General features: G+C 48.1%; 2 protein-coding genes and 1 long non-coding RNA gene across 7 annotated transcripts; 2 read left to right on the forward strand and 1 right to left on the reverse strand.

The window, feature by feature from the left end:
• The first annotated feature begins 2,707 nt into the window (after positions 1-2,707).
• INAFM2 (InaF motif containing 2) lies at positions 2,708-3,541 on the forward strand. Its single transcript, XM_072624320.1, has one exon. It carries the CDS (start codon positions 2,999-3,001, stop codon positions 3,422-3,424), a length of 426 nt encoding a protein of 141 aa, XP_072480421.1. The 5' UTR covers positions 2,708-2,998; the 3' UTR covers positions 3,425-3,541.
• Positions 3,542-3,816: 275 nt separating this feature from the next.
• On the forward strand, positions 3,817-11,720 carry LOC140514208 (uncharacterized). Its single transcript, XR_011970472.1, has 3 exons — positions 3,817-6,127; positions 6,374-6,520; positions 10,634-11,720. It is a non-coding gene; the product is annotated as an uncharacterized lncRNA (long non-coding RNA).
• Positions 11,721-13,054: 1,334 nt separating this feature from the next.
• Positions 13,055-22,228, reverse strand: CCDC9B (coiled-coil domain containing 9B). 5 transcript variants are annotated; one of them, XM_072624318.1, is made up of 12 exons: positions 21,674-22,228; positions 20,339-20,452; positions 19,502-19,609; positions 18,262-18,447; positions 17,907-18,023; positions 17,242-17,384; positions 16,833-16,891; positions 16,157-16,210; positions 15,631-15,730; positions 14,925-14,982; positions 14,305-14,838; positions 13,055-13,484 (listed from the first exon to the last, which is right to left on the reverse strand). In XM_072624318.1, the coding sequence occupies exons 1-11, from the start codon at positions 21,821-21,823 to the stop codon at positions 14,323-14,325; spliced, it is 1,605 nt and encodes a 534-aa protein (XP_072480419.1). In that variant the 5' UTR covers positions 21,824-22,228; the 3' UTR covers positions 13,055-13,484; positions 14,305-14,322. The 5 variants fall into 5 exon arrangements, with proteins under 5 accessions (XP_072480419.1, XP_072480418.1, XP_072480417.1 ...); XM_072624317.1 differs by having other exon boundaries at positions 18,262-18,450; XM_072624316.1 differs by lacking the exon at positions 21,674-22,228 and adding an exon at positions 20,769-20,954.
• Positions 22,229-22,800: the final 572 nt, after the last annotated feature.

Here is a 22,800-nt window from a genome sequence, read left to right on the forward strand (position 1 = left end):
TTAATCAAGAGTTCAAGAGTAAGAATTCTAAAGTTATGACCTTAAACAGGCCCTTGTGCTACTTGTAATTCCAAACTGAGCTGCTGCCTCCAATCTGTCCCGCCTTGGGCAGGGATTGATTGGTTGCTGCAGCACAGTAAAAACTATACATGCCCCAGAGGCCCTTGGGCTTTCTCAGAATGGAAAGAGAAAAGTCACTCATTGAAATAGCATCCCTCTAGCTTCAGAGTCAGAAAGGGAACCTGGAAGGTCAGAAGCTGCTTTGGCTGTTGGATATTGCTTTCAGTACTCTCTACCCAATTAAGATGGTGGCAGGGAAATTGATCACATATGAATTTTCTAGAGAGGGGGATGAGAGAGTATAGGAGTATAGATACAGAGCCAGAAGAAGACTCAGTGGGAATCTAGTCCAACACATGGCACACACACACACACACACACAATTTTACAATTGAGGAAACCGAGGCCCTAGAAGCCTTAATGATGTGCTCAAAGCTACAAATAGGTATACTGCAGCAGTGTCAGCATTAGGACCAGTGTAATGCTTTCAGGTTTGCAATCTGCTTTACATATGTGATCCCACTTGATCCGAAACACTAGCCCTGTGGAGTACATCAATTGAAAAGACGGACTTTTAAAAACCTTTGTCTGCCCTAGAATTTAGCACCCAGTAGTAGGTGTTCATGTGTTTCTTGGTTCCAATTAAATTATTACTCCTGCACTACAAATAAGGAAACTGAGGATCAGAAAAGTTAAATTACCACAAAACTAGTAAGGATAAGAGATGTGAAGTCCGGGAACACCTGACTCCATGCCTAGCCCTCTTTCCATCACACCAAGCAACTTCTCTGAGGTGTGGTTTACCACCGAGGTTTCTCTAACCGAGGAGGGCCCATAGGAATGGCTAGGGGATCGAGTCCCTTACAGAGGCCACAGAATTCTGGGAAGAATGAGGGTTCATAAACACATTCACCCAGTGACTCACACATAAACAAATAGATGGGACACATTGGAGGACAACGCAACGACAGGGCAATCCTAGAGTCTTCAGAGAACACTCTCATAATCACTGCGCTACACACAGGCAGAGACCACACACGCTCTCAGAAACACAGGCAACCTAGGATTCGAGGAGAAGGCAAGATCTTCTGGAGAAACAATGGAGGGTAAGAGAGCAGAGAAGGAAGATAGAAGGTTAGGAGGGAGAGAGAGAGAGAAGTTTAGAATGGCCTTCCTCCGTGGATCTGGGCTGGGAGAGAAGGAAGGCGAGGCTTCCTCCCAGTGGAGTGCCGTGCCCTCCTGATCCTCCCCCAAACCTGGCCGAGAGCCGACTTCATTGGGAAGCTGGAGTTGTAAGAGGACCACCCAACAGAACGGAGAAGCCAGCCAGAAGTCACGCTAGCTCCTTTCTAGTGGGAAAGGAAAGTAGAGGAGGAGGATGGGAGTAAGGAAACTCAAACAGCAGTGGTAGGACTCCCCAAGGAGCTCTATACAATATACCCTTTGGGACCAGATCATACCTAATTCACCGAGTAAATGCAACAAGCGGAAACCTGGCACCTTTCCCAAGCAGCAGAACAGAGGAGGACAAGAGGCAAAGGTGGCAGCTCAGCCAGGAGGACTCCAAGGTCCCCAACGCCCCAGCTGAATCAGGGCGAGATCCCCAAAGGGATCGTCATTCGAAATCACAGGAAAGTCTCTCTCTCTCTCTCTCTCTCTCTCTCTCTCTCTCTCTCTCTCTCTCTCTCTCTCTCTCTCTCTCTCTCTCGCTTCCCCTGCGCACTGCACCAGAGCCTGAGCTCCAGAAGTTTACAGCCTAAGGCTGACGATTCTGGTGGGGACGGAAATTGGATGTTCTAACAACACGGAACACATGGAACCAACATATGCATAAAATAAAGAAGTGCTGTGTGCAAGCTGCGGGGCGGGCTCCGGGAGAAGAGAATCTCGAGTTGGGGGAGAGAAAGGGCTGAGCTTCCAAGTACCTTCAAGGGAGGGAACCCGGCCTTCGAGAAACTCTGTGAAACCCCCTTAACACGGAGGGAAACTGAGGCACGAGAGCCCGAGCTGGGTTCCCTTTCCTCCCACAACTCTGAATGTTTCTCCTTTGGACTCTGCCGAGTCCCACCCGGACAGGCCGAGGATGGACAGTGCGGGTCAGCGAGGACCAGGGGGTCAGCCGGTGCCACACCGCTCACTCACCCTTTGGGTCTAACCAGAGGAGCACTCCGCCCAGCACCGCCACGCTCCCCTTTTAAAGAAGCGCTCGGAGCTCTTTCCCTCCGCTCCCCCTCCCCTCCCACCCAGCGCCGCCGCCCCTGACGCACGCCGGCCCCGCCCCCGAGGCATCGCCCTTTTAAGAGTCCCTTTCGCTCCGCTTCCCGAACAGGTCGTCCGAAGCCGAAGCCGGAGAAGCCGGGCGCGCTGGCGGGACTTGGCTTGGCTCTTGGAAAAGCCCACCTTTGCCGACCCGAGCTGCCGGACCGCGGGCGCGGCCCTTTTAAGAAGCCAGCCCCGAGCGGGTCCGCGCCCCCTCCCCCCCACCCCGGAGGGGTCCGGCCGGACAGAAGCGCGAGCGGAGCGGCGCGCGGGCGCCGGAGCAGCCGGACGGGCGGGCGGACGGACGGGCGGGCGGGCGGCCCGGCGGGCGGACGGAGCGGCGGCTGGAGCGGCGGCGCGCGGCGCGCGGGGCACCGGCTGTCTGGCGGCCCGGCGGGCTGGCTGCGGGCGGCGGCGGCGGCGGATGGGGACCTTGAGCCGGCCGGCGCGGGCAGGGGCCGGACGGCTGGCGGGACAGCGGCAGCGGCGGCGGCGCTGGCGGCGGTGACGAGCTCAGGCCCCGGCGGCGAGGTGGCGGGGGCCGGCGGCGGCCGGAGCCAGGAGCCCGCGGGGTCGTGAGGGCGCCAGGCCGCCCCCCGGAGCAGCCCAGCCCCCCCAGCCCTCCGGGGCCCCAGCAGCCGGGGCCGTGGAGCACCGGGGCAAAGGCCGGGGCCCCCCCATGAAGGAGCGCGACTCGGCCCCGGCCGAGCGGGGCAAGCCGGCCACCTACACCGGGGACAAGAAGGCGAAGATGGCGGCCAAGACCAACAAGAAGTGGGTCCGGCTCGCCACCGTGTTCGCCTACGTGCTGTCCGTGTCGCTGGCCGCCATCGTGCTGGCCGTCTACTACAGCCTCATCTGGCAGCCGGTGGGGGCCGGCTCCTCGGGGGGCCCCGGCGGCCCGCCCCCCGGGCCCCCCAACGCCACGGCCACGGCGCCGGCCGGGACCCCCAACGCCACGGCCTCTCCGAGGAGCGAGGCGCCGCAGGACGCGCCCCCGCTGCAGAGCTCGGGGACCTCGGCCCGGCCGGGCGGCCGCCCCGGGGAGCAGCGGCGGCGGGAGCCGGAGGACGAAGCGCCGGCGGCGGCCCCCGGGAGTCGCTGAAGCCGCTCGGGATGGGGAGCGGGGGGCGGCTGGGAGTCCGTCCCTGGCCCTCCCCACCCCCAGGGGGGCAGGACTGTGCGGCCGCCGGCGCGGGGCAGCGAGCGGCGGCGGGGGAGCGCCCCAGCCGCGGCAGCCGGCGGCCCCGGCCCGATCCGCGCCGGAGACAGGGACCGAGATTCGCCGCTGGCTTTCGGAGGCGTCCCCGGAGGACCGTGATGCACCAGGGCCGGAGCCAGGAGGATGGCTGGGCTGGGGGGTGGGGAGATTCCCAGCCCCGACCCCTCCTTGGCCCCCTCTTGAGGATCCTTACGGGGGAAGGGGCGTCCCGGGCTTTCCCATTCCAACCCCCCCTTACTCAGGGCTTGGAGGGAGCTGGAGGGCTCATCTGAAAAAGCTGAAGCTCTCCCCAAAGTGGGGAGCCCCAGCAGTGGAGCTCAGGTGTCAGCCTAGATGCATTTCATTTATAGATTCGTGTATATAGTTGTTGACATATGCACTTAGAAGCTATAATACATAGAACTACATATATAGCCACCCACACCCTGGACAGCTACTGATTGGTGTGTCAAGCAAGGGCTATCGCCCAGAAAAATGCTGCCCCCCAGGTGCAGCCAGGCAGGAGGGCACGAAATCGGTTTGTTCATCACCCGCCCCCCCCCTTCCATCCTCCTCCAGTTACATGAAGGTAGATGGATTTGTGACATCCTTAAACCAATAACAGTTGTTGTTGGGTTAGTTTTTAGACTTGTTGACATGACAGTGACAAAACCTCAGGAGGAGGGGAAGCAGTTTTTTGGGAGAGTGGGAAAGGCAATGACACCCCCACGCTCCCAAGAGGCTTCCTGTTGCATCTCCAATTATCTGGACTGGAGCCAGGATAGAAGGAAGGGAAAGCCGGGCCTCTCAATGCTTTATTCTTAACCTTCCCATCACAGGGCTCGGTTGGGGAAAAGTGAGCAAATAGAGTGCCTGGCAAGAATTTTTCTGCCTTTTTGCTGCCCTTCAAAGTCTTGGCATTATTCCAGTAATCACACTCTTATCAAGCCTAGACTTTCCTCCCTCTTGATCCTGTAGCGAAAGCCTAACCCTCTCCTAGGGACTAAATCTGTTCTGGTGAAATAAGAACCTTGTCACCAGTTCTCTGGTTTAGGAGCTGTACCACAGAATCAGAAGGGTTGCGGAGGTGGGCTTCAAACTTGTAATTGTGTTTAGGCACAAATAGCTTTTGATAGCCAGCAAACAGAAAAAAATCATATGAAAGGTAAATTGATGTGTTTTTCTCTCTCCTGATAAAAGTCTCTATTATGCAGCATATATTTTTTATTGTGGGGTTAAGAAACAAAAGGAAATGACATGGCTTAGAAGGAGCAGGAGTCTTTCTTTCTATTTGGATTCCATTTCCCTCTGCCATTAGCTATAGCCAAACACTTGCAGTGCAGTGACAGGAGAGCAAACCCCTTAGTATTTCCTTTTTGGGAAAATATGGCACTTTAAGAAAAAAAAGCAAAAAAACTTTTCCACCTGTGTGTCCTAAAATGGTTCATCTCTGCTGTTTTCTGACCTAGTCTTTAGCCAGCTGCGATTCAAGTTTACCAGACAGCAGCTATGCTTTAAGCCATTGTCCTGTGTGGGCCAATATAATAGCATCCGAGCTGTCATAGCCTAAGAACAGGCCCGTAGCACTCTGAGGAGTGCTGGCTGGAGAAGGATTTCTTAGCTACTGGCTTCGGTCATTAGGAAGTCAATGGGGCCTTTTATTTTCCTGTAGGGAGAATGGTGGAGGGGAAAAAATACACCATGAAATAATCACCTTTATTACTTCAATAATAGCCTGCAATTTATATTTACTGTGTGAATTTTTAGTCCTACATTTTAATAATTTGTAAGTTTATCTGTTGTCTCAAGACCTTTTGAACAAGAGACCATCTGGAACTCCCCAGCATTCCGGAACTGTCTAAATCCAACTTGGGATCAAAGAATCTAGCGAGACCATTCTAATGTCCAGCTGCTGCCCCACTAACTCTCTAAAGCCTTCACTGGAAATGGGACAATAGATCCAGCTCTAGGTGTGAACATGCTCAGAGACCTTATTTATAATTCAGCCATTTAAAATATACCTGTATTCAAAAGTCCTGTATATTTTTTAAAAGTTTTATTTTTCAGGTGAACAAAAATACATTCTAAGAACTCTGCCTAAACCTCTGTAAGAATGTTATTAAATTTATTTTGTCATATAACTTGGAGAGAAAGGGGTGGGGACCAGGAGAAGGGTATCTTCAGATGAAGTAAACAAGTACAGAATAGTTTTGAAAGAATTTTTGTGGGGGGAGTGGTAATCTGAGGGCTCTGGCTAGGTTGGTTAATAAAGGGAGAAATAATTTTGTTTCAACGTGATGCCATCTTAAAACCTTAGGAGTTAGTTGCACATCCCCAACAAACAAGTGTCTTCTGCTGTCCTAACTCAGCCAAGGTGCCCAGGCTTCCGTGGCAGCTCTCAGTAGTAACTGCTATGTTTTAATGAGGAAGTTGAGAGATGAGAGTATGCTTCACAAGCTGGTAGTTGAAGTAAGACCGTAATTCTCCTTATACCATGCTTGCTTTTCTCTTTTTAAAGCCCTATTTCTAATGTTTTTCTCAAGAGGTTCCAATGTTGTGGACTTAGAAACCAAATGACTATGCAGGGCAGTCCTGGCCCTGGGTTTGGTAAGGTGCCACTTTATGGCTTTAGCTTCAAGGGGTGAAGGGAGGAAGGGAAACATGCCAACAAGGGAAGGGGAGTGCCAATTTATTTTTTTAACAACATAATTATTTATTTTTAGTTTTCAACCTTCACGTCCATAAGATTTTGAATTTTCAATTTTTTCCCCCTTCTCCTCCCCCCTCCCCAAGACAGTGTACAGTCTGATACAGGCTCTACATATGCATGTATATTAAACATTTTCACATTAGTCATTATGTAAAGAAGAATTGGAGCTAATGAGAGGAACCACAAGAAAGAAGAAACAAAACAAAACAGCAAAGGAAAGCAGAGCAGTGTGCTTCCGTCTGCGTGCAGACTCCAAAGTTCTTTCTCTGGATGTGGCAGCGTTTTCCATCGTGAGTCGTTTGGAATTGTCTTAGATCCTTACATTGCTGAGAAGATCTAAGTCTATCAAAGTCAGTCATCGCACAGTGTGGCTGTTACTGTGTACAATGTTCTTCAGTTCTGTTCATTTCGGAGTGCCAACTTCATGAACCTTAAAAGGCAGTTTTTGAAAGGCAGGGTAGAAAGGTACAAACATAAGGGATTAGGCATGAAGCAAAGTATAGGGGAAGCAATTCAAATCAACCCATTGTTAGCAAAATGCTGCCCAGCACAAATTTGGAGCTAGGAGCCAATGTTAGAGGGGCCCCCTGAGGCCAGTGCTTTACAAGAGCTGCTGGGGGGCAGCTGCTGGGCTTTGACATCACCTTGTAGTCTGCGGGGTGGCTTGGAAAAGGTCCGCCCTGCTTTTATTTCCCTCTTCAACCCACACAATAGCATTTTGTTAGAGGGCTGAGTAAGGCTGAGCAAAGGAGGAGTGAAAGAGTTACATAGTTCTTTCAGTCGCCCCTTCTCTCCCTCTCCCTCTCCCCCTCTCCCTCTCCCTCTCCCTCTCCCTCTCCCTCTCCCTCTCCCCCCCCTCCCTCCCTCCCTCCCTCCCTCCCTCCCTCTCTCTCTCTCTCTCTCTCTCTCTCTCTCTCTCTCTCTCTCTCTCTCTCTCTCTCGATAGTTACATGTTGCTTCTACAGCTGCACACAGCTTCACACATAGTGGCATATGACAGCAGTCTGTGCTGTGCGTTATGCAGGCCCCTGCTGTCTAATTAGAAGGGAGTTATTCCACCAAGACAGGGCCCAATTGGCTGGGGAGTATTGAATGGAAATAGCTTATTTTCAGGGGTTGAAATCCAAGTTGCAGAAATGCCCATTAACTTTCAAGCCAGCAGGTTTAAGGTTTAAGCCAAGAAGTTGGCTTTCTTTTTGAGTGTATTTTGTACCTAAAAAACTGGAACCATTTTGTGTGTGTCTGTGTGTCTGTGTGCACGCATGCTAAGTTATTGCTGTGCCTTTTTCTTAGACGTTCAAGAAATCATTTTTTAAGTGAGATTTTGGTCAGAGATTTCCCTGAGCAGCTAAGGCTGTGAGTTTCTGTTCTGAAAATTTTTCTTTATTGATACTGAAGTAGAGAAAAGTATTTCTCTGAAGGGTTTACAGAGCACTGCTGTGGCATAATGCCTTTCTTCTTAAAAATCCAAAGAGTATACTGTAAAGCTACTCCTCTGGAAACTTTTCCACCTAGTTTTTTAAAAATTGTTTTTCTGTTTCCACCAGCAAATTCTCAAATAGTGGGCAGTTCACTTAAGTAGTTATTTCACTCACCGTATTTTGAAATCTCAAGCAGAACTAAGAGAAGTGATTTGTTTTCTCTAGAGAAACTAAAAGGACAGAAGCTGAATTTTGAAACTACTGAAGCTTCTTAGAATTAATGCTTTCCCCACCCCCTCCAAGTAGAGGTGTTTCTAAATTTACTACTCTATGACAAAAGAATCACAGCCATACCTATCATATTGGCTGCTACAACAGCTCTGTTACATTTGGTAAAATGTAACTGACTTTGTGGGTGTGAATAACACTTCCTGTGATTTGTGAGAATAAGTTATTGAGGGCATATTGATTTCCTTTTCCAAGCCCAGAACTTCCTAATTTATTTTAACATCTAGGGCATGTAGTTGTACTTGACATTTTTCTGGACAAGAGGAACCAAGACACTTCAAATAGCCCTCTGGTTTTGCTCAGGCAGCACATAGGAATTCCTATATATTGTTATGTTGTAGAAATACAAAATTACCATGAATATTAAATGAACTTGCCATAGTCTTAAAAGGGACAGATTTTTAAATTTCCCAGGAGGACAGTTTGGATTGCATCTACTCAATTTCTGGTTATTTTTTTTTTGGTTTTCTCTCGGAATATGCTCATCTCATTTCGAACAACTCCATTACTGTGCTAAGTAGGGGAAAGGTATGTGGTATAATAGTGAGAGCATCAGACTGGAAGCTAAGTGGCCTAGGTTTTAGTTATAGCTTTTCTATTAACTGTGTGATCTCAGGCAAGTCACTTAAACCCTCTAGCTCTCCTTAGTTTCTTTTCCATGCAAGATACATAATAAGCATATAATAAATGTTTCCCTGCTTTTCTTTTTTTTACTTAACTATAATAACGAGATAGGTGGATGAGGTAATTTTTAAGATCCCTCTAATCCTAAAATTCCACAGCTGTTCCCATTCCATATGCGTCACTTTATAAAGCTGGATCCATTGCCCTCTTTGCCCAGGCCTCTGTTTGCTTGTTGGTATATTAAAAATACCTGCTCCCTCTGCAGTTTTTCAGTTACATCTGTTTCGTTTGCTGACACAGCCCCTAGTTTGCTGTTGTCACTGGTGCAATGCTTTTGTTCCAGCCAGTAGGTAAAAAATAGGGTTCCCTTTGGTCACATGTCCCTATTCCTAATAGTCACCTCCACTCCAAGTACAGAAACAGCTAGATCTCATATTGGACATAATGGAACAAGTGGGAACAGCTAAGTCATCATCGCTAAGGAGCTATCAGCAGCATGAGTCCAAAACCACAATTCCACTCTATATACCCCATGACGATTCTGACCTTCCTGGTAACTAGTGGGAAATTCTGCTGACTGTACTTAGTTTTTGTATTTTCTGTGACTCCTGCTTGCATTCGTACTTGCCTGAGAGCTAAATAACAAGCAGAACTTACTCGTTAGGAAGGAAGCTTCCTGCTAAATCAATACCCTTACTATCCTCCCGTTACACACACATGTGCTTGTGCAAGCACGTGCACATATCCCTCACAAAAGCATCTGTGACACATGATTAGTTGTTTCAAATAGCTAACTATAAACTGATCTACATATGGCCTGTGTAGCTAAGACTTATTAGGAAGACTTCCATTAACTCTGTTTCATGGATAGGTACATTGCTAAGTGCTAGGTAAAATAATGCCTAATTCACACCACAGGTAGGAGGCTTCATTCTAGGAGACTTTGTTCATTCAGTCTTCACAAACCCTCTGAATCAACTCAGAAATCAACTCAGGTAAAGAAATTGTGTTGATTAGTGCAGTTTCCATTTCTACTTTGCTTCTCACTTTGCTGTATTGATGGTTTGAGCTTTTATATTTTATATGACTTGCCCCTTAAGATAAGGTACTCCCTCAACTTGTCCTTGGTAAGTGAGTTCTATAGCAGGCATGCCCACTAAGCTCTTCTGCTGTTGACTTAGGTAATACCATCCAGAAAGCATTTTTTAAGTGCCTACTATGTATAAGACAGGTTATAGATGTTGCAATAATAGTATAGTAGGAACGCTGAACTAGCTCTCCCACTTAGCATCTTCGTGACCGGCCAAATCAATTCATTTTTCTGTTTCCACACTTGTAAAATGGGGATAATATGTGATTCCCATTTTGAAGGATTAAATGAAATAATATGTCTGAAAGTCCTTTGTAAATGAAGTGGTATAAAAATGAAAGTATTATTGGAAGGGGTGGGGCAATGAAGCATAAGAACCCTGGGAATTTAGGCACTAATACTTATTCTGTCAATGATTCTATGACCTTAGTTAAGTCACTTTTTGCTTCTCTCTTTTCTTATCACTAAATGGGAATTTATCAGAAGCTGTGAGATGAGAACATGCTTTTAGCTCTTGGGAACAAAGATGCCTTATAGATATGAGGTGATATTTCTCTGACACAGTATTTATCCCTGGGGCAGAAGTTATATTCAAGGAGGCTGGATGTAAAGGAAAGGGAAGTATAACTACGATATTATTATAAAAGGTAGAAAGCTACCTGGCCTACCCTTTTCCTTTGTCACTGTAGGCCAAGGACGGCATTAAGGAGAAGCTCTTTGGTTTTGACCCAGAAAATTTCCAGTGACAACCAGCTTCCCATCTTTAAGTAACAGGAAGAGAACGATTGTTATAGTGTGGTGCAGGGGGTTAGGGTTTAAGAGAAGGCAGAATGGAAAAGTCTTCCAGGAATACAAAAGAAAGGGGGAAATGCCAGTGATGTTCCTTATTTCTTTGATAATTGTAAAAGGCTTGATTTTTTGGGAGGATCTTATTGGGGAGGAGATTTCTGAACCAACTTTCCCTTTTGTCTCCTATAAAGGTCCTGATGTGTTTTGCTTCACCCCCTGGCCTGCAGCCTGCTGTTTCCCAAGCTAATCCATAAAAGGAGCAGCGGATGTCACATACCATTCCTACTGGTGCCAGACCTGGCATCAAGTGGATGGATAATAAGTGGCCTTGACGTCTGAGCTCCTGCAGACTTGTCTAGGAGAAAGTAGCACTAACTCCTCTGCAGGGCTACCATAGCCTCGAGATCCTCCCACTCTCAGCCCTTAAGGGTTCTTACTGCTCTGTGTGAGCTTCCTACCCTAAACCCTGATAACCTTTGTGGCTCCGGAAGTGGTGCTGACCTAGGGGGAATACACAGAGATATAAATGACTCAGCTGGACACAAAAGGGAAATTGGGTCTTTATCATCTTCTGTCCCTCCCTTCCCCTAACCCATAGCAGCAAGAATTCAAGAAAGGCCTGGATGTGTATGAGTCTTAGTGATTGTCTCCTTATGCCTGTCCAGTGTTGTATTTCAGCCCTTCTCCCACTTCCTGAGGCCAGTTTTAAGATAAAATGGCAGAGGGACCTTCTGAAATTCTAGCTTTAAAAAAAAAAAAAACCCAACAACAACCATAACCTTTCCTGTAACTCCTGACTCCCTTATACCTATGTAGGACTTCTCTGGAGTCTACAGGGAAATATTGCCCCAGTGTCCCATGGTTGACAAAGTTTGAACTTGGGGAAGGAGAGTTCAAAGGCAAACTCCAAAAACAGAGTTACCCACTGGGGAGAACATTAAAGAAACAAGGATTGTGGTTTGGGAGCAGCTCAGCAGCAGCTGACAAGAATGTTAGCGATGTAAACAGAGGAGAGACAGTACAGGGATAAGGGACAGCTCAGGCCCAAGCCAAAGACTTAAATAGAAACCAGAGTGTGAAGTCAAATGGAGAAATGGCCCCCAAACCTTTGTGACAGAATTGATGGATAAGAGGAATCAAGGCGTCCTAAGAAAACCAGTTATCCTTCTGAGAAGAGCTTTGATTATCGCTGGAATGCCCTGGGAAACCTGAATCTACCTTGTTTCTGTGACCCTGCAGTACTTTTTAATAAAAAAAAAAAAGTTTGGAGCTTGGCTATATTGGGCCCAGACTGGATAGTGAAAATGTCAGGATTATATAAAAATGCTTCTCTTTAAAATTTCATAGTATGCCTTTCCCTTGAGCTAAAATGGGCCCCAGAACAACTCTATCCTCAGACCTTCTCTCTGCTCTGTTTTTGATTACTTGATCCAATCCAGCTCACTCCCTTAACAGCTCCAGACATAGTCCCAGATTGCTCCCATACTTTCACAAAGATTGCTTCTTTTACAGTCTATTGTCCCTCCAAATCACAGACCAGAGGCCAGGCTAATATTTCTAAGAGATGTATCAAGAATATTGTATTCCTTCAGATCTATGGAAATAAATTCTTATCTTTTGGGGTAAAGGGGTGAAGGTTAACCCAGGTTGGAGGTCTTCAGGTTAGCAGAGTCAGAGTAGGCAGGGCACAGGAGAAGAGGATCCAAAGTGGGTGCAGCCCAGCTACCCATCACCTACTCCAGTGCTGTGTGTGTATGTGTGTGTTTAGAGAAGTATGATAGTTTTTGGTTTTTTGGAGATGGCCTAACCCAAACTAGCACATAGTGGGAGAACAGCAGGGGAGAGCTACACGCCCCATTTTATACCATATCACAGAAAAAAGTTCACATTTGATCAGGAATGCTTAATTTTATTTATCTTCGATTACAAATTTCTCTTCAGTGGAGATATTGTATGTTCCTTCCATGGCTACTCACCATTCTCTTCAGCTTCTGATGTGGGTTAAAACCTGAATCTGTGGCATTGTTTCTCCTGACATCTTTTTGAGATTTCTGTCTCTCATCAAGTGAAATGTCACCTCTTTACTGCCATCCCACCCTGGATCCCTCCAGCTCAGGAACCCACTAGAAAACTGAAATCATTGCTCACAGTTCCTTATTCCTACAATCCCCCATCCCATACTATCACACGTGCAAATACAATCACGCAAATTTCAATGAAGAAGGCACCACATCTGGATAATCATCTGTTTCTTGGGGGGTAGGTGTAGTTAGAGGTCATTAGAATTCAAGGCCAGGCTTCCCTCCAAATCAATATTTTCTTTGGAGAAGAGGAATTCCAATGCTTTATACCAACTAAAGGGAATTATGTATGTCTAGCTAGAAGATAAGGGTCTAATAGTGTACCCAATGGGGAACTGGGTTTTCCATCATATCCTAGAGTCCAAAACTGTGTCCCTCAGGGACTCTACTTCCACATGAGCAGAAATATCCTCAAGCCTTGAAATGATTTTCTTACTCTACCCTCACACCAAACCCAGAGTTCTAATCTTTTTTTTCATCCTTTCCTCACCATCTACTCTAAGAACACAGCACAGTCTCACCACTCAGACCTCTTTTAAAGGCAGCATTTCATTTCAGGAAACTGATTTTCCACACCCTGAAAGGGAGAAGGGAGAAAGTCCAAGATCCCTCAGCATTCTGCAGCATATCCAGCAACCCAAGTGACCAGCCAGGATCATGAGTTTCCTTTCATTCCTCATCCTCCACACATCTTCTTGTCCAAGGTGCATTTTTCTGGCAAAGGGATAAACCTCCTCTGGCAGGTAAAAAGCATTGCTAGGATAGAAAAGTCTAAGATGGAAAGCAATGGGAGATACTCAGGAGGAAAAAGTTGGCAAAGGGAAATACATGATGAAATCTGGGGCCCTAAATGATGAGATCCAGGAAATGAGATTCACGAGGGAAGGATAATACTAGGTACTCAAAGGAGTTAACCATAGGTAGCGATGCCCAAAGGAATTCCTGCTTTTCTCTCTTGACTCTGAAAGACAGAAGGAGTGGTTCAATAGTTAACCCTGTGAATCCTTTTCTCCACTCTAGTTCTAGCTCTATAGAATGTCCTCTAGTTAAGAGATCAATTCAAAAACTGCTGTTCCTCTCAGATTATGCCAACTGACTAGGTTTTTTCCCTCCATGCTGCTAGCAAAATTATCTTGTTCCATTAGCTGAGTCACCTTTAACTCCCTGAAACAGCTTTGGGAGCAGATGGCAAGATTCTGGGAATCTGAAGCAATGGTAAGTGAGGTAGCACCTAAATGAGTTGGGGTATAATGCAGGCGAGTTGGAAAGAGTACAGGACATGACCACCAGTGTTTACCACTGGAGCTGTCTCAGGAAGGCAGAGGCCCCTCAAACTGGTGGAAGGAAGCTAGTCAATAGACCAATCTGAAATATCCTAGCCTTTAAGAAGTAATGCTTAGGTAAAGGAGATGATAGGTACTTTCTGGGGTCCTTCTGCTCTCATAATGCAGAGGGGAATGGCTTGTTGGATTCACTATGGGGGATTTGGGATATGGTGCCAGCTGTTTCAGAATCTGAGGGGCTGCCACAGGAAGACTACAGGTGTATAAGCTTGTATGTACAAACGTGCCCACGCGGATGTACATGTGACATCCAGGGAGGGAACTCCTTCCCTCCCCTCAAACCAGTGTGTTTTTTGTTAGTTTGCCAAGCTGCTTAGCCAGCCTGGCACAGCAAACCAGAAGCCAACAGTGTGCTACCCAGAAGGCTTAGAGTTCTTGATTCAGCACTTCCTTTCTTTTCTTTTCTAAGCTTCCTGGTATAAGAGCTGGCCCACTCACCATCTTCTAGAGTTCTTCTCAGTTCTGTTCACCACTCTGCTTGTCACTCTTTCCCTTTGGTTGGTTTTTCTGGATGGACTGTTTAACTGTGCCAAGCTGCCGCTGAATTCCAGACTGGCCTGAGCCCTCCTCAGTGGGTTCCTGGGACCTTGTCTTCTGTTCAGGGCTCTCATGGAGGCACAGGTCTGCCATATTGTTATTTAGCTTCTGGGCCTGCTCTGAACTGTCAGGAAAGGAGAAAAGGTTGCTCTCCTTGAGGCTAAGTCCTGTGGTGGTCTTACTGCCCCCACTTGCCCTGGGCACAGGGCTGTTGGTATCTCCTGGGGAGAAGAAAGGGAGCACAGGGACAACCTTCCGGGAAGACCGAGGCTCTAAACTGGACACTGGGTTGCCAGTGCTGAGCTTATCTTCTCTTTCTCTCTGGTACCCATCCAGGTTAGACTCCTGAATACCACATGGGTCACTGTGTTCCATACTCCTCTGTTTCTGCCCGGCATTCTCTTCATTCTGTGACCTCTTCATGTTGTGAGATCCCTAAAATAATGTACAAGCAAGCTGAGTCCATGAATTCGGGGGCCCTCCTCTCTCCTTGTTCCAGTTGCATCCCCTCAGACACCCACCTGACTCTCTAAGTCCCCCTTGGGGCAGGATTGTTCTTCTCCCTCTTTCGTATCCCACCTGTCAGGATAGAGCATATGGTAGGCACCCCTTTCCCTCTGCCCCTGCACCTGGAACCCCTTCCTCAGTTTAATGTATCTCTCAAGGGAGAAACTTAGGTGTAAATGTTCACACAACCAGTTTGGGAATAAAATAAAAATAATTTTAAAGTTTTTTTTTCCTTCTCACTTCTGTTTTTGGCCCCTGCCAGCTATCCCCCTCCCCCCCTCCGCTCACTTCCTTGAATGCTTGCTCACTTCTGGATGCACAGCTGCTGTTTATCACCCTGCCCACACTATTGCATCCTATGGGGACTTTAGCATGTCCCTGCCTGTGCTGCCTGGGAAAGGCAAGCCAGGCGGTACCTCCAGGGATGTTGCTATTGCAGTTACACCACGAGCTCCCAGAGGTACTGGACTCGCTGCTCATAGTCTCTCCCAGCATCTCATTCACCTGTGACAAGGGACAGATCCAGGTAGGAAGTGACCATGCCTCAGAGCGACAAGAAAACCAGACACCTGGATCTTTAGCTCTTTGGTGTCCTTTGGCCCAGGTGGGGAGAGGGGGAGGGGAGGAAGAGAATGTAGTTGGGCAGAAGGGAATCAACCTTAGCTAGGGATACTCACCTGGCACCTAAAGCCTGATTTTGCTCACCCTGGTGCCTATTACCTGCGGGCCCGGCCAGTTAGCCTGTCCTTCCCACGGGCTTTACTGCTCATGGCTGGTACCACCTTGGGTTTACCTAGGTTCCCACTGTGAGCACCACCACCTGCAAGAGAAGATATGTGGATTAATTTGATTCGGTTCAACAAGCATTTATTATGTGTACAAGATACTGTCAAGTGCTGTGGATACAGATAAAAAGATACAATTCTGCCATCAAAGAACTTATAACCCAACAAATTGGGAGGATATGATGTGTCCACAAATAAATATGCTACAAAGCAGAATCAAATATGGTCACAAGAAAGGTCCCGAAAAAATTATCTAAGAAAACTTTAGAAGGGAGATGTCACTTTCAGTTGGGAGAAATCAAGGAAGGCTTCATGGAGGGAAAAGCACACAAGAACACAGTCCGGGTCCCTGATCCACCAGCCCAGGGCTTAGTATTCTGTGTATCTTGTGCAGGGAATAGGAAAATGTAAGACCTTCGTTCTACCACCCGCTGTCTCCCAAATCTTCTGACCCTGCCTACCCCTTTCATCAGGGGGCAATGGCCGAGACTGGAACTTCCGGAAATTCCTGGGTCCTGTGGGAACAAATGGAACAGGAAATGGTTTTGGAGGCTGAGGATCCCAAGAAAGAATAATTGTACTAATAACACATATGTTTATTATATATATACATATATATACCTATATACATGTATATATACCTATATATACATACATATATGTATATATGTATATGTATGCGATGCTTTAAGCTGGACAAAACACTTTCCTCACAACAGCCTTTGAGAAAGGTGGTTCAAGTATCAATCCCCTTTTGGAGGTTAATTTATTAAGCATCTAGTAGATTCTAGGCACTGTGCTGAAACTCAGAGAAATTAAATGTCTTGTCCACATCACGGAGCTTGGAAATGTCAGACCTGGGATTACAATACATGCTTTTTGACTCTGAGATCAGTGCTTACCCCATTGTACCATTCAGTTCAGATAGGGAAGGTGTGATGTCATTCTTCTGGGGCCCAGTGACTAAAAGGAGGAAGCTAAGACCCACAAAGGAAACTTCCTTAAACTACGAGGGAACTGCCCCCAACGACTCACCGAGCATCTTCTCTTACCCACACTTCAAGTTTCTCCACCCAAAATCAAGTCAGAAAATCTAAGAGGAAAAGTAGGATGTAAAACAAAGAAGGACCTACTTACCCTTTCTGCTGCCACCCGCTGGCATGCCCAGTTCCCTGGCTTTACTGGCATCCTGAAACCTGATGAGAAACAAGAATTAAGTTTCCACCAGTGTGCCTGGGCAGTTGAAAAGATGGTGGTTCAACAAGGTCAGTCTCTGCAGTCTCAGCCCATACTAACCCCAAAGTACCTTTCCCATAAGTCAAGTGGAACTGAGAGACAAAATGAGTGGAAGGACATGGAGACTAGAAGATGAGACCCAAAATGTGCAGCATTGGACATAGAATCTGGAGCCCCAAAAAAGCATTGAAACCAGAGGCAGAGCCAGGGATCTTGCCTCTGAGGATTTGTCACACCATCCCTTTGGGCAAGGCCCTTGGCCCATGCTCCCTCCCCAACCACATGGTCATCCTCTTGCAGCAGCACATACGTGTGCTTAGACTTGTCCATATCCCAAGGGCGACGCCACTCTCCCTGAGCATCGCGGTGCCGTGCGAGGCGCGCAAGGTCAATCTGCTCCCTCTCTTGCTTCCATCGAGCATAATCCCTCCCCAAATCCTGGGACCCCATAGCCTGGGACGAGGGAAAGGGGGCAAAGGTTAGGTCTGGAACATGGAGCTCCCAGAATCTTTGTAGGATAAAGGGCAAGGATTTAGAGTTATGACATTACTCCCTTGGAAGGCTAGGAAGGACATGGGAAGGAAAGGTGTTTTTGCCACCCAGAGGTCATTCTTAGAACTGGGTCGTTCATCTGTAGTAGGCTAAGCATGAATATCAAGAATTTCTTCTTCACCTGTCTATCTCCATGTGCAAACCCATTCCAAATGTTGGGTTTCCAAACTCCATGACAGACTCTGCCTGGCCATATTGTTCATGGTCTTTCTTAATGACTCCTCTTGCCATAGCCGAAAAGTCTTGGGTACCTCAGGCAAATTCTCAGAGCCACCCAAAGATGAGGTAGATGCCTCTTTAGAACTACATACAACTTTTCTTGCTTTCCCCTCCTTCCTACTAGCCCCTAAATGCAGCACCCAGTCCCCTGGAGTTCTGGAATCCTTGAGTCTGACAGCACCCTATACATCCTGGGAGACTTACCTTTTGTCCTGGGTCCATTGTGATTGCTATCTGCATGGGGCTTCCTAGGCTGGAGCCCCCTCTTGGAGGGTCTTCTTCCCCTTGGTTCCCAGCCTTGGTTGATACAATCCGCTTGCCCTGGAAGTGTTGAGTGTGAGGAGGGAACAGAGAAGCCTTCAACTTGAAAGAGTGGAATGGACTACATCCCTCCCATAGCAGGAGAAATTGGTTAGCCAGCAGCTGGGAGCTGGCAGTTAGGTACCTGGGTTCTGATTGTGGCTGAGCAGCTGAGTAAGCAGAGATTGGTCCCTATCTCTGTGATCCTCCTTCAGCTTACCCTTTCCCCCTCCCCGCTGCCCTCAGGGCATCATCTCACCTTGGCTTTGTTCTCCATGGTCACTGCCAGCTGGACCCGCTTCCCCAACCGAAAGGTAAAGGTGTGATCCTCCTCTTCCTCCTCATCTTCCTCTTCTTCCTGTTCCCCAAGCTCCTTCTCCTTGTTCATTCCTGGGCCCAGGCTGTTGGGATGACTGCTCATTCTCCTATCACTCACCACCCGCTTCTCCTGGAGGGGATGGGTTCCTTAACCCTTCAGCATTCAGAATGACAGCTACTTTGGAGCTTGGGCAGAGTAATGAGCTGGGACTTGGGATGCCTGGGTTCTTTGGTTTTGCTCAGCTCCCACCCCCATTCCCACCTTCCTGTGCCAGTAAGGACTCTCTCTGGAAATTAGCAAAAGAGCATTATTAGAGCCATGAAAATCAGTCTGCTCCACAATGAGGATTGCATACCAGCAGCATTAGACTCTCTGGAGGCCCAGTGCCACCCAAGGGGGCAGGGAAATGCCTTAGTGACCCTGTCACCCAAGAGCTGGGAAATCTTTGCAGAAGAGACAATGAGGCTTTATCCCTTAACCCTGATTCCTCCCTTTTCTTCCTCTTCCCAAGTGGGTTTTTTAACTCCTGGAGGTTTGAATCTGGCTACCCTAGATTTCAAAGGAAAAGAGTTAGGGTTGCCTTCAGCAAAAAAAGTGGAGGAAGGCAGTGAAGAAAGAGAAGGGAAGGGGACAGTAGGCTGGTTTTGGGGACCCCTAGCCATCATGGCTCAAGGAAAGAGAGAAGCTGCAAACTCTGGAGATGTCTTCAGTCCAGAGGTATAAAGGGTTCTGAAAACATAGGGTAGAGGAAAAGGTGCAATATTTCTTAAGTGCCTACTCTGAGCCAAACACTGACAAATGCTTCACAAATACTCATTCATCTGATTCTCACAATAACCCTGTGAGGTAGGTGCTAACTGGGTAGGGGTCACACAGCTCATAAACATGTGAAGTGGCATCTGAATTGAGACCTTCCTGATTCAAAGCCCATCGTTCCGTTTCCCTAGACACTTAGCTGCCTCCATAGTAGGCACTTAGTAAAAGCTTACAGAATTGACTTGAATTTAATTAAGGGAAAGTTAAGTGATTGTGTGGGCACTTCCTGAGGCCAAGTGATGGGTAAGAGAAAGATCTTCTTACCCTTAGACCTTTGAGGAATCAGACAAAGCCACCCACAGGAACATAGACTGACTATAGCCTCCCCCCCCCATACCCACTCTCAGATACAGCCCAGTCTTACATTATGAGCCTTGGTAATGGTAATGGTGAGTCCATCTGCTCGAGGTGGCCGAGGAGCAGTCACAGCCATACCACCCTGCTCTGCCTGCCTCCGGTCTTCCTCAATCTCCTATGTGATATTTCAAGAGTTAGCTCTCTTGGGTATCTCAAAGACAGTCTCCACCCTCCTCCCTCAGCTTCTTTGAAGGGACAATATCTCCCAAAGGAATGAATGAATGAAAAAGCGCTTATTAAGCCTTTACTATGTATCAAGCACTATGCTAAACACTAGGGATTCAAAAGGAAAAGACAAGACAGTTCAAGACAGATATGAGAAGGCATAGTCACCAGCCACCACAAACCTGGGGACTGTATAAAGACATAGAGAGAGAGATGCTAGCATGTACAAAGGTATCCAGCCTCAACCTATGACTAGACATGTGATTATGACTATTTGCATTGACAAGCAAATAAAGAGACCAAGGCAGGCAGATCAAGAAATACAGTCCTTGAGACGGAGGGACTGGTGTCTGGAGCCTATCAGACAGTCCCTGAGACAGAGGGACTGATGTCTGGAGCCTATCAGACAGTCTCTGAGACAGAGGATCTGATGTCTGGAACCTATCAGACAGTCCCTGAGACAGAGGGACTGATGGCTGGAGTCTATGAGACAGACCTGCCAGCAGTCCCCAGGTTTGAATTCACGGTTCACCTTGGTCTCATGTCCTCTGCACATCTCACTCCCTTGGGTCCTTGTCTTTCCCATCCCCTACATCCACCTCCCCAAATTTCTCAAGCCTCTATTTCCTAAACTCCCTTCCCCCACCCCATCCCACCCAGTTCCCGGACCCCTGCTGACCTGGTACCTGCGCAATAACGCTTGGTTCTTCCTTCTAAGTGCCACAATTCTCCTGTCCAGCTCTTCGTCCTTCTGCTCTTTCTTTCGAAGCAGAGAGTCAGCCACCCCAACCCCCTGCAAATCCCCATAGCTCAGCTCAGGGGCTGAAAGCTCCCTACTTAGCCAGTCCCTGAGCTCTGCTGTTTCTCTCCTCTCCCCATTAGACTACCACCTGCCAGCTTTCCCAGCCTGGAACCACCATGAATGTGCCAGTGCCCCATTGCCTTAAGTTCCCCTTCTATCACCCAGCTCAAGACTATCGCCTATCTCCCAGTCTGTCCCACAGGAGAGGGGCCAGAGACAGGGTCATAGCAAGAAAGGGGAAGCAGGAGAGGTGACTGAGGTAATGGGCCCCACGGAAGGGCCATCAGCATATCCCAACCACACTCACAGTCCAGCAATGGCTGCCTGGATTTTGGAGGGGGAGGGGAGGTGAAGCATCTCCATGTCTGAATGGTTGTCTCCTGAGGTCAGATGGGTAGAGAAATCCCAGTAGCTGCCTAGTGAGGATTTTACCCAACCTCCTCTGAACTCCCCTTACAACCCTGAGGAACCACCCCATTCCCCCTCCCTCTAAAGCTCCCTCCACTGCCCTTCCCCCTCTGAGCTCTCCAGGGAGCAAGGCTGCTGAACATGGAAGGGGAGTTATAAATGGCTCTGCCTCTGGCAACAAGAACCTGCCGTAGCTGGGAAACAGCCAGGGGATTCAAGAGGTTGGATGGGGTGGGCTATTTCCATCCCAATCCCAGAACCCCAAGGAGAAAGAAGCAACTGTTCCACTTATGCCAGGCTCCTGAGATGGCTCAACCCCCCTGCACCCCAGGTCTCTGCTACTGCCAATTCGACCAATAGGGCATTGGCAGGAGCAGATCCCATAGGCCCTTTCCCCCTGGTGCCCTTTAGTACCAGCTGTCTGGACAGTAAGGATTGAGTCAGCCAGTCAGACAGGGTGGGGGTGGGGAGGCTGTAGTAGGCCCTTCTCTCTATAGGAATTGCTTTCCCACTCCCAACATCCTTGAAGAGGAGTTGAAGCCTCCCTCTTCCTGCCCTGCTCTCCCACCTTCCCTAGTGCCAAAGACCACAACCCTCAATGTACACCCCAGCCACTGCTGACCACCTGACAGAAGCTTCCTTCCCACCTCACCCTCACTCCCAGCTATGTCTGTCTGTCTGCCCACAGCAGCAAATCTCCCTACTTGGAATGGGAGAGATCACTTTAGCAGGCCAACAAGCTCCTCCCCCACCCCACTGAAGACCCCAGCCCCACTCCCCGGCTACAGCAAAGGGCCCACTCACAGCTGGGTTCATAGCAGCAACAGCAGCAGCGGGCACAGAGAGGATTTTAGAGCAGCTCCCTGGGGAAGCCAGAGCCAACAGAGGAGAACTGGACCTGGGGCCTCTGCCGGCCTCTCCCAGCCGGCTCTGCTGCTTCGCACACGAGATCATGTTGTGATTACAAGAGAGTACTCTGGGCTCTCGGCCAAGCGTGCCTCAGCGGCGCCACACCAGTCCCACCCACCCATCCAAACACACACACATACACACATAGCCGGTGAGAACTGAGGACATGGGCCAGCCCATCCCGCTCAGCCTCTGCTAGCCAACATTCCCATCTCCTATCCCCATCACGGTGTGGGGGTAGGAGGTGAGAGAGGAGTCATGGTCTGTTGGGTCAGAGGAGGGTGCCGATGCTTGCCAGTTTCCAGATGAAGGACTTTTTTTCCTTCACATGAATCCAAGCTGGCAAAGAAATACAGAACTTTCTCTGATCTCCCAAACTTTCAACTGCCCCACCTTTCCCACCCGTAGATTTTCTGCTCTGCAGGAACCTACTGGGTCCATGACTTAGCCACTTTAGAATTCTCCAGCATTCAACACTGATGGATCTGTGATCTCATCAATGGGAGCATTCCCTTGAATGGAGCAGAGCACAGTTCATTGGTACCCGCCCGTCCTATACAATCCTCAGCCATATTCTCCCATAAATTAGCGGAGGAGGAGAGGGAGAGAATGGGAGGGATGTGACTTCAGGATGAATATGAGAGTTAAAAACATGGGCCTCTGTTCTTGGAAGAAGCTTTAGGTTATTACAAAAAAAAGTTCACAAAGCCTACCCAAACCCACTCTTTCCTTGTCCAATCAATCAATCAATCAACAGGCATTTATTAAGTTTCTACTGTGAGCTAGGTACTGGAGATCCAAGTACAAAGAATAAACAATCCTTGCTAGCAAGTAGCTTGTGTTCTAATGGAGACAAGAAGTACATATAAAAATAAATGAATCACAAATAGAATCGGAGAAATACACATCTATACAGGGTAAGGTGGGAGGGAGGGTACTAGCAGTTGGGAGATTAGGCTTCAGTTCTAGGCTAAATTCACTGTGCTTTTTTGGTATCTGTCCAAGATATAGGAAGGTAGGAT

The sequence above is a fragment of the Notamacropus eugenii genome, chromosome 7, assembly GCF_028372415.1.
Source record: "Notamacropus eugenii isolate mMacEug1 chromosome 7, mMacEug1.pri_v2, whole genome shotgun sequence".
NCBI lineage: Eukaryota > Metazoa > Chordata > Mammalia > Diprotodontia > Macropodidae > Notamacropus > Notamacropus eugenii.